The sequence below is a fragment of the Salvelinus namaycush genome, chromosome 24, assembly GCF_016432855.1.
Source record: "Salvelinus namaycush isolate Seneca chromosome 24, SaNama_1.0, whole genome shotgun sequence".
Lineage (NCBI taxonomy): Eukaryota > Metazoa > Chordata > Actinopteri > Salmoniformes > Salmonidae > Salvelinus > Salvelinus namaycush.
The window spans coordinates 2,747,200-2,758,652 of NC_052330.1; the positions used below are offsets into that span (position 1 = coordinate 2,747,200).

At 44.5% G+C, this 11,453-nt stretch overlaps 1 protein-coding gene across 1 annotated transcript in view; it reads left to right on the forward strand.

Moving 5' to 3' along the window:
- Positions 1-11,112, forward strand: part of LOC120019242 (XK-related protein 5-like) — a 51,434-nt gene extending 40,322 nt beyond the window's left edge. Inside the window, exons 2-7 of the mRNA XM_038962561.1 lie at positions 2,626-2,823; positions 3,393-3,577; positions 4,451-4,663; positions 6,144-6,313; positions 8,152-8,263; positions 8,697-11,112. Of these exons, the coding sequence (XP_038818489.1) occupies positions 2,626-2,823; positions 3,393-3,577; positions 4,451-4,663; positions 6,144-6,313; positions 8,152-8,263; positions 8,697-9,736 (1,918 nt within the window). The 3' untranslated portion in view covers positions 9,737-11,112. The remainder of the gene's footprint in view (positions 1-2,625; positions 2,824-3,392; positions 3,578-4,450; positions 4,664-6,143; positions 6,314-8,151; positions 8,264-8,696) is intronic.
- Positions 11,113-11,453: the final 341 nt, after the last annotated feature.

Sequence of the window (11,453 nt, forward strand, 5' to 3'; positions counted from 1 at the left end):
AAATAAGTACATAAAACGTATCCAGATTATAGCAAGCGTTCTATAACAATGCTTCTCTCGGTGATGCCTTATGGTAGAAACAAGCTCTAAAATGCCCGCGAAAGACGTGACTCAGATGCATATGGGGACAATCTGAAGCTAAACCGTAGCCTATAATATTCGAGGAGATTAAAAAAAAAATACTTTGCTATTCTGTCCCTATTAATTGAGCTTTTCTCTTTCTGAAAAGAGAATGAAATAAAAAAAATAGACTTTGCTATTCTGTCCCTATTAATTGAGCTTTTCTCTTTCTGAAAATGGAATATGTTTGTTTAAACCCAGGCAGCTTTTAGGGAAGAACTTCTGTTGTTGGGTTATACAACATTTGTAGCCAGTAGCCAGCATTTGAAGCTGACAGTTTTCTGCGTCAGTAGAGCCTATGTCTGGGTGGAAAGGTAACTTTTGAAAGTGCCATGCTTAGATTCATAAGGATGTCTAAGATGTAATTATTTTTGTCTGGCCTGGGGCGGCAGAACGTCCAGGACATTGGTGATTTTAACAATGTAATCAGATTGAAAATATTAGGCTATATTATTGACATTTAACTGATTATATTGCCTACTAACCAGATGTGCTAAAGTTGTGTTTAATTTGTAGCATAAGCCTATTAATTGGGCTGCTATTATGTTCTGTTCCTCCGACTTTTAGCTGAGATGTTTGTCTCGCCTAGTGCGGCAGAACGTCCAGAACCGGCCCTGTATAAATCAGGATAGCCACTACATGAAAAGGTGTAACGTCTCAACGTCAATGTGACAATAGGGAGTTTAAACAATACTTACTTTACCGAGTAGTGTACTGCCTCTTTAAAAACTGCAGTGACGTCAAATGTTTTTGACGGGAGCCAGCCTGGAGGACGAGTACTGGTAGGTAACGGATCCACCAAAGGAGGAGGATGACAATAATAATGTCCCCGGCTGGTTCCCGTGGTGCCCAAGTCTCCGTATCATGATAAACACTGGGCCTGTCGCCCATATGATGCCCGTGGCGGCTCGGAGTGGGTCCTGGATTGCGTGGTGCCAGGCTATCCTTTTTGGTGTGTCGGGGCTGGTGATACTGGCTGAAAGAACCGCGCGTAAGTGGATACCAAACGCTACAGTAGCCTAGCCACTGTATTCTGCAAATAAACATTCACAGCATGTTCAATCATGCCTTGGACGGCGTTAGTGACCTTCAATTAGTTATATGCAATGGTAGAGTTCTTGTTTTTCCGGGGAAATGTGTTATTATGGACTTCATGGAATGCGTATTTAGTTAGCTAACGGTACACGTCTAGTACAGTTCAGCATCACTTGGCTAACATTAGCCTAGTAACGTTAGCCACATTAGCTAGCTAGCTACTGTATGTGCATACGTTAATGTGAATGTGGCCCGGTAACATTGCACGAATTACCACCGACCTTTCTGTTTCATTCTCTATAAGTGTATAGCCAGTTTCATTGCGGTCTTTCTAAGTTGAAGGCTAGCCTTTATTTCTACCGAGATGTTTTTAGTTTTTGTATGCATATCACACGCGGGTCAGTCGAAGGGCACGGAGAGACTAGGTCTCCTCCGCGCCGTGCATCCTTGTGTAGAGGAGTAAGCAGATCAATGACAAGGTCGTCACTAGTTACCACAGCCACAAAGTCATTCACCCCTCCCATTTCTATTGCTCTTCCAAAAATGTAATTTTAACCATGACCTTGACCCTAACCTAACCCCACTGCTAAACTTAATCCTAACCTTAACCTTAGACCAAAAAGCATATTTTTGTTTTCGTACATTTTTACGATAGACAATTTTGACTTTGTGGCTTTGGAAACCCAATGGACAAGTAGCACAAGTCAGAGAGCCCCAGCGAAGGCAACTGACTGCGCGCGAAGCAACTTTGGCCTCCACACAGATGGCTTTCACCGGATAGAACTACTGTGCCTTCAATATGTAACTCCTATTTATTTTTAGGGGAATTTAATATCTTATGCTCGTCTATAACTGTTCTGTACGTTGTCATGTATTTGTACTTTTTATGTTGACCCCAGGAAGAGGAGCTGCTGCATGTGCAGTAGCTAATGTGGATCCAAATAAACTAAGCCTGAGAGCCTCTCTAGGGCCCCACCAACAGAGACAGTCAGTCCTGATGGATAAGACAGAAATAATCAATATCTAGCCATCAAGAGCTCTTCTCTCCCCTTGCCAAGTTTGTGGTCAAGAGGCATACACATAAATAGCATTTCATTAATAATGATCAATACATTTGATATGGCTTTGACGTGACTGTTTTTATTGTCAAATAAAGGCGAGGGGATTGTTTCCAAATATACCATTCATTCATTCATTTATCCAGCCATCCACTCACCTCACTCACTCACTTGTTCATTTATGTAGCTGGCATTGTGTGCAATGGAATGTAGCACTGTTCACTCCCACCATAGACTGTACAGAATGTAGCCAAAAGAAAGTCTAAGTGACACCTTCACATATGAAACGATTGTTTTGGAACGTGAGGCGCCATAGAATGTAACCAATATATTCTGTATGTAGGTAAATAGACCTTGATACACTATTACATTGATATACATGTATAATAAACCTATTTCTTCCCTCTGTGTGTGTGACCTATGAAGTGATCTATTGTGTAGGATTCTACCTATGGAATGAAGAAAGGCAGTGGGCGGGGATGACCCTCGCCTTCCTGTTGCCGGGGATACTGGTCCAGGTGTTGAGTCTCAGGTGGTACCGTGACGACGGGGAAGACCACTATTGGTTCCTGACCCTCACGCATGTGTTGCAACTGGGCATCTTCCAAAGGTGAGCCCACCTGAACAGTCGCTACACCTAGGTGTGTTCAATAGGCACGAAATGCAAGAAAACAGATTGAAATGTGGAGGTACTAGCTGAACTTGACCAATTAGAAATGTCCGCTGTTGTTTTCTGTTGAAAAATTATTTTGAACGTTTTGTTAGTGTGCCTTAAAAAACAGGGCCCTGACAACAGTACGATCTCCCTCAGAATTATAAATTGACGGAGAAGTTGCTTTCAGCTCAGAATAATTCAAAGTAACAATCATTTTGAAACCAGCCACTGATTTACTTAGTTGGATAAATAAGATCTCCTGTCCTATCTGCCCTCTAGTACTATACCGTAAGTGATGGGCATTAGAGGTTACCTTGAGAGGTTTACGTCATTAAACCTACAATTTTTGCATTTTATGTGTAGATCATCTTTAGAATTCTACATATCTAAATTGCAGACACACAATCCCACCAACACACATCATCATCCACATCCACCATTCATAACCAACTACCTTCTAGCGCTGCCCCCATTGCACCAGCTCTGTATTACAGCCATTGCTCTTTGTCTCCCCCCTCTGGCAGGTTGTGGGACTGCATGATATCCGTATGGGACATGCAGGGTACTGCGGGGGAGCTCGGGGCGGCTGTGATGCAGCAGGCCGATGTGTCCGCCCTCCGCCTGTTGGAGGCCCTGGTCCTCACCCTCCCTCAGACACTGCTGCAGACCTACGTCTTAGCTGTCACTGACGTGGAACTCCACTCCCCAGGTAAGACACCACTGTACACAGGTGATGCTTAATTTCATTCATTACAAAGAAACAAACATGTAGCCTAAATCATATCTAATTAATTACTATGTAATAATTACAATTTTACCATATCTTAGTGGGCTGGTATTCATAGTAGGAGTGCTAATCTAAGATCAGGTCCCGTCCATGTGATCTTGTTAATTACGATCCACAAGTTAAAACTGAACCTAAGTCAGTATTCTTACTCTGAGACACTTGATACATACAGCCCTGGTCTCCTAACTGGTATGTTTTTAAGTGCCGCAGAGTAGGAGTGCTGATTTAAGATCAGTTTATCCTTTTATATCACAATTAATAAGATTACATGGACAGTGGGGGAGCTGATCCGAGATCATCACTCTTACTCTGAGAAGCATACGGCCCCAGATCTAGGGTTGAGTCGGATTGGGAGTAATGAAAAAGCTGTCTGTAACACCCGATCAATTGTGGTGACGTACTATTGTAGTTTATACTAGCCCTATCCTGAATTAATTACTTCCACGTAACATTTTCCCTGCATATGTCTGTGATGATGTAATAATGTTGGTTAAATATATTTTCATATCCTAAAGAGCTGATGACTCCTGAATGTTCATTGAAATCGCAGCAAACTGTACTGTCCATCAGATTGTGTCAGGTCATCTGGGACCATAGACTTATATAATTAGGCTGGACCCTTGTTTAGAAGCCGGTTACAGCCGGTCACTTAGAACATATTGGTTATTACTATACATGCCATTTTCTTAGTAAATACCTTGTCATTTTTGGACCTAAACATGTCTGTATACCTTAAAACATGTCTTACATTTCTCTCTCCCCCCCACTCCCTTACCCACCCATCCCCCTCCACAGTAGCGGTGTGCGCAGGCCTGTGCCTGCTGTCACTGTCCTGGGCGCTGGTGCTGTTCAGCCGGGCATGCTGCCTGATCCGTCCGGGCCACCTGGCCATGCCCCCGGCCGCCCTGCTGTGCCAGCTGCTGTGGAGGGCGGGCATGCTGGGCGCCCGCGTGGCAAGCCTCATGTCCTTCGCCCGCTACTTCCACTGGTGGACCTGCGGAGTGGCAGGTGAGAGAGAGAAAGGGAGAGCGAAAGAGAGCGAGAAGGAGGGAGGGAGGGAGACAGAGAGAAGGAGGGAGGGAGGGAGGGTAGAGAATTTTTTAAGAAGGATCATTTTTCTATTTGTTTTTAAATTTTAAGACCCCTTGAAGTATAAAAAAAAAATGAAAAATTGAATAAAAAATATTTTTTGCCTTACTGCTATTAGCCCATACAAATGCATTTAATAACATATTCACTACATGGAACACATAGTCCCCCCCCCAAAATCGAATGGAAGTTTGTTCCGAAGTGTCTGTCCTATATCTGAGAGATATAAGAAAGATTAGTCTCCATATACTGTATACTTCCATTCATTTTTTCAACTGGTACTGAGGGTCCTTCAGACGAGTCTTGTGAGGTCCGTGGGCTCCTAGAGCAAAACAACCAACATGTACGTGTTCCTGAGAGTCTCACCTTTCTACAGAGAGGTCATATTAGTGTGTAGCCCAAACTGCTCGGACGCTACAGACAGAAGTTGGCAGATCGGCTGTACCGACTTTAGACGAGACCCAAGACGCTTGTGGGGGTCGTCGAGCAAAACAGACAACACCGTCGTGTTTGTGAGAGTCTCATCTCACAGTAGTTTGTAGGCCAAACCGTTTGGACGCCGCAGACGATTTTGTGAGCAGATCGATTTTCGGGATGTCTCATGGTTTGACAAACACCGCTCTAGCTCTGTCACCTTTCACCGCAGATGTAGAAGTGTTACAAAGGCGGATGCAGTCGATTGAGACGCAGCCGATGTTAAAAAAAACCAGATAGCTCTAGCTTAAACTGACATATTTGTATAGGGATTGTTGTATAATGCTAATTAGATTTCTGCCCAGGCAAAGGGGGATATTCCATTCCTCCCACCAGACTCCTGAGACCCCGTCCACACAGGAGGCCTTTTGCCTTTTGGTAGGCCATCATTTTAAATAAGAATTTGTTCTTAACTGACTTGCCTAGTTAGTCATGTAGGTGGACACTGGTTGCCAAGGAACACGCTTTGAAGGACAACACGTGTTGCGTTAAGAAGACAAATGCCTTTTATTGATTTGACTTAACATATGTATTTATTTCTAATTTAACCTGAGGCTTTGTACATTTGGTATAATGCACGTAGAGGTCAATTGTAGGTCAAATGAGTTTATTAAATCAGCTGATTATAATTGACCATTTTGATTGGCTGTGCTGTCAGATGATCGTAAAGGATCTGGAATCTGCATTGATGTGTTATTTACTACATCCGAGTTCCCTGAGTAAACACAACAAAATAACACCGGTCCACTCGCTATCTCTCCTCCCTCTTTCCCCCCTCTGCACACCCTTTTTAAAATCTCCCAGTTGTTTATGGCCAGGCACCACACCCTAATTGGGATAATAAAAAAATATATATCTTACTCATATCAGAATCAACTTTTACCAGTAATCTCAGCTAGCTATCTATTTTTACGCTGACCTCCAGGCTTCCACTGGCTCACGGCGTCCTTCTGGCTGGTCGCCCAGCAACCGGAAATCTGCACCGGACCCTGGCGCTGGCGCCTGTTCAACGTCGCGCTGGGATTGGTCCACATCTTCCTCTTCCTCAACGTCAAAGATGGACCCTCGCGCTTTCGCATGGCCGGCTTCTACGTGGTACGTACGACAGAGTCTGCAGCACCCGGCCTCACCCTACTAGAATCTGAAGTCAAATGTCTACTGTTTGCTGATGATCTGGCGCTTCTGTCCCCAACCGAGGAGGTCCTACAGCAGCACCCAGATCTTCTGCACAGATTCTGTCAGACCTGGGTCCTGACAGTAAATCTCAGTAAGACAAAAATAATGGTGTTCCAAAGAAAGGTCCAGTTGCCAGGACCACAAATACAAATTCCATCTACACACCGTTGCCTTAGAGCACACAAAAAAAACGGTACATACTTCGGCCTAAAAATCAACGTCACAGGTAACTTCCACAAAGCTGTGAACAATCTGAGAGACGAGGCAAGAAAGGCCTATGCCATCAAAATGAACATAAAATTCAACATACCAATTAGGATCTGGCTAAAAATACTTGAATCGGTTATAGAACCCATTGCCCTTTATGGTTGGGAGTTCTGTGGTCTGCTCACCAACCAAGAATTCACAAAATGGGACAAACACCAAATTGAGACTCTGCATGCAGAACTCTGTGTACAACATAAAACACCAAATAATGCATGCAGAACAGAATTAGTCCGATACCCGCTAATTATCCAAATCCAGAAAAGAGACTCTAAATTGTAAATCCATCTAAAGGGAAGCGATTCCCAAACCTTCCATAACAAAGCCATCATCTACAGAGAAATAAACCTGGAGAAGAGTCCCCTAAGCAAGTTGGTCCTGGGGCTCTGTTCACAAACACAAACAGACTCCACAGAGCCCCGGGACAGCAACACAGTTAGACCCAACCAAATCATGAGAAAACAAAAAGATAATCACTTGACACATTGGAAAGAATTAACAAAAAAACAAAGCAAACTATTGGGCCCTAATTAGAGAGTACACAGTGGCAGAATACCTGACCACTCTGACTGACCCAAAATGAAGGAAAGCTTTGACTATATACAGACTCAGTGAGCATAGCCTTGCTATTGAGAGGCAGCTGTAATCAGACCTGTCACTCAAGAGAAGACAGGCTATGTGCACACTGCCCACAAAATGAGGTGGAAACTGAGCTGCCATTCCATTTCACTTTTGTTAATTATCTATTCCACTTGCTTTGGCAATATAAACTAATGTTTTCCATGCCAATAAATCCCTTGGACTTTAATTGGAGAGAGAGAGACTGCAGCACCTGGCCTCACCCTACTAGAATCTGAAGTCAAATGTCTACTGTTTTCTGATGATCTGGTGCTTCTGTCCCCCACCAAGGAGGTCCTACAGCAGCACCTAGATCTTCTGCACAGATTCTGTCAGACCTGGGTCCTGACAGTAAATCTCAGTAAGACAAAAATAATGTTGTTCCAAAGAAAGGTCCAGTTGCCAGGAAGAATTCAGTTGCCAGGAAGAAAGAATTCAGTAGAGGAGAAATTCGGGTATGCTGCAACTGAATTGCCCTTTGGGGACAATAGGAAAGATCTGTTGAATTTCATTCTATTCATTCAGATTTTTGTGCATGTTCAGATTCAGTTCCGTTTCAATTTCCTGCTTCTAAGTGGTACATATGACGAATAGGAGGACGAGGACTGCCATTCAGGGACAATAAAGATCTATTGAATTTAATTGAGTTCTGTTTGAATCTCCTGCTGCTTGGTGTCATTCGTTGTCTTATGCGTTCACCCCTGTGTCTTTGTGACGAGTTGTATGTTTTGTATTTTTTGGGGGTGCCTATTATTTCACTCATGTTCATATGGGCGCACACACACACACACACGCTTTCTGTCCTTGCATTCCATTGTCCCGTCTTAGTCCCGTCATGACTTCTCCTGACCTCCCTCTGACCTCTTCTCCTATAGGCCATGCTACTGGAGAACACCACCCTACTAGTGGCAGCGTCCGACTTCCTCAGTGAGAAATCATGGGATAGCATGACCCTCCCCATCGCTGTGCTGAGCAGCTTCCTGCTTGGCGAGTCACTCTTTGGATTCTCCCCCTGATGTAGCATTTAGTTTTAAGCCCCTGGTTATGCCTGATGCCTGTGCACAGATCAAAGAGGATGTTAAAAACCTATTGTGTGAAAAGAAAACAAGTACTTCTAAAATTCATATTTAGATTTCATTTCGGGCAAATGTTTGATACAAGAGAAACCTAAAATATTACAGATTTAGTCATGTTCATGGCTGTAAGGGATACATTGTCTATCTATCTAAGGCACCACGTCAAGCTTCAGACACAACCAACTGTTCCCCGTAAGGAACTTTCAATCCCATCACCGAACTGCCTTAACCTTTAATGAATACTATAATTTGTTCAGTATTGTACATCACTGTCCATTCAAATACTCTGCATCACACAGAGCGTGTTTCTAAGTCTCCCCCTCTCTTATCTCTCCCTACTCCAGGCGCCACCTCTCTAGTCCTGTACTACCGCTTCCTCCACCCCAAGTCCACCGAGATCGCCACAGGCCATGGCCTCGGCCACCGCAACCACCACATGGGCTCCACCTGCCTGGAGGGCCTAGAGCAGGGCGAGTCTTCCTACTCCCTAGGGGGTGGGGGAGGTGACAAGAGCCTCCCCCAGACCGCACCCTCCTCCCTACACAATCACGGCAGCTTCTCCCTCTCTGGCGTGGCCGGCTCCCTCCTGGAGCATCCTGGGAGTTGCGGTCCCAGGCTGGGTAACTCGTGCCTCTGCCGCCACCACCACTGGCTCCTGATTCGCTTGGCACTAAAAACGAGTGACGTAGGAAAGATCAACCGGGCCTATGGCGCCGGTGGCGTGGTGGCCAACTTGGACGAGGACAATTACTGTTGTAACTCGGAGGCCACGGGTACAGGTGGCGGCAGGACTACCACGGCGTGTGGGAGCCACTACGACGGGGTCTCCGGAGCCTCGGTGTCCGAATCGCAGGGGACGAAGCGGGGCCTAGCACCCCTCTCGGACTGCAAGGAGGAGTTCCAGAGCGCCAGCGATGAGCCCACATCCGCCGAGACGCCTGGCGGGGAGGAGAGCGAGGACAGCCTGGAGGACATGCAGAGCCCACTGGAGTCGCCGATGTCTGACTCCTTAAAGCGCAGCTCGCCCGAGGGCAAATCGGTGTTCGGGGACAGCCCCGAGCCCTACTTCTGCCCCAGCACCACCCTGTCCAGCTCCACACTGTACTTCAGTGCCGACCCCCAGTCCCCCAGCAGCACCAGCAACCCCCGCCTGGACCGGGCCAGCCCCCCCATGGGCATGGCAGGCCTCGGCTCCATCCCCAGCGACCCCGCCCTGCACAGGGACGTCAGGGGACTGCAGATGGGTCAGATGGGGCCTCGCTACACCTCCACACCCAAACTGGACTCTGGGGTGCAGGGGGACACACCGCCCAGCATCCCTCATCTGAGTGGTCCCAGGAGGCAGCTGATATTGTCGCGCCGAGACGAGGACGATGGATTTTAAGAACAAGGGAGGGAAAAAGAGAGGGAGGAGAAAAAAAGAGATGGTGGAAAGAGATTGAAAAGTCAATGGAGAGGAAGCATAATCAAACACAAGCCCAGCTCAAAGCTAGCTCATTTTGAAGCACAAGTATCTTAAGTAATATACATTTCCTATAAAGCTGTCTGTTACCATTTCTTGCTGATTGTTCCGAGTACCAAGTACTTTCTATTGAGGATTTCCTATTCCGCCGAGTACCGGTACTTACTTTTTATAACAATAACTTTAACCCAGTTCAATCAACGCTACCTCCTAATCAACCAAATATAGTACAATAAACAAATAATACCACATAAAAACATATTTAAATGCTTTAAAAATATTTCTAGAAGTGGTGACATGATCTCGGCTAAAGTGAAGATACCCGCTGCAATATATCAGCTTAGTATCTGAACTTTGTTTTGGTTGGCATTTACAGATACCGTATCGGCCAGATACTGAGTACCATCATCGATAGTATCAGTGCAGCTCTAATTTCTTGTTGTGTTTTTGTTATTCCTTTGAAAAGATACTCACTCCCCATACCCCCAAAATGAACACATTGAACAGGTCAAAGGTTCACTAGGAACCAAACGTAAGCAAACGACCGAAACAGGGAAGGACTAAACTGAACTTGTCCGTTGCAAAATGTTTAGCTATCATTTGCAACGGTGTGCTGTGCACTAATGACTACACCCCAGGTGAACGTATACACTCATTTGCTGACACTGCTTAGGACAGACAGGGCTTCATAGTCAACTCGACAAAACTGTTTGATGGGGAAATCAGACAGTTGTCTCACGTTGATATGACCCATTTTGCCTTTTGCGAAGCTGTTCATATTAACAAACGTATTTATTGAGCTAATTAATGAATATTTTTAAGGTACATTGTTGAAAATATATAATTTTTTAAAAATTCTTTGTCTTAAAGACATGTTGAACATGTTAACTTGCTAAATGCAGTTTTTCCAATTGAGAAACTCTAAAATATGTTGTATTGTACTGTCTCAGGCGAGTGGTTGTGTTTTAAACAGTTTTCACACCTCAAATGTGAAGGTAAATGGAAGAATAAGGGATATCCAAGACATATTTTGTGACAATGTTTTGCTGTGCTCATTTTTTCATCTCTCCTATAAGGGATCATTGTATTGTTGATTACATGCTCTATAAAGGACCCAGGGTAAGATACAGTGTCTTAAGAAAGTATTCACAATCCTTCACTTTTTCCACATTGTTGTTACAGCCTGAATTTAAGATTGATTACATTAAGATTTTTGTTGGTCACTGGTCTACGCACAGTACCCCATAATGTCAAAGTGGAATTATGTTTTTAAAATGTTTACAAATGATTTAAAAATGAAAAGCAAAAATGTCTTGAGTCAATAAGTGTTCAACCCCTTTGTTTTCTTTCTTTATTTAACCTTTATATTTAACTAGGCAAGTCAGTTAGGAACACATTCTTATTTACAATGACTGCCTACCCAAACCCTTCCCTAACCCGGACGACGCTGGGCTAATTGTGCGCTGCCCTATGGGACTCCCGATCACGGCGTGGTTGTGATACAGCCGGGATCAAACCAGGGTCTGTAGTAACGCCTCTGACTGCTACACCACTCGTTATGGCAAGCTTAAATAAGTTCAGGAGTAAAGACATTTCCTAACAATCATGGACTCACTCTGTGGGCAAAATGTGTGTTTAA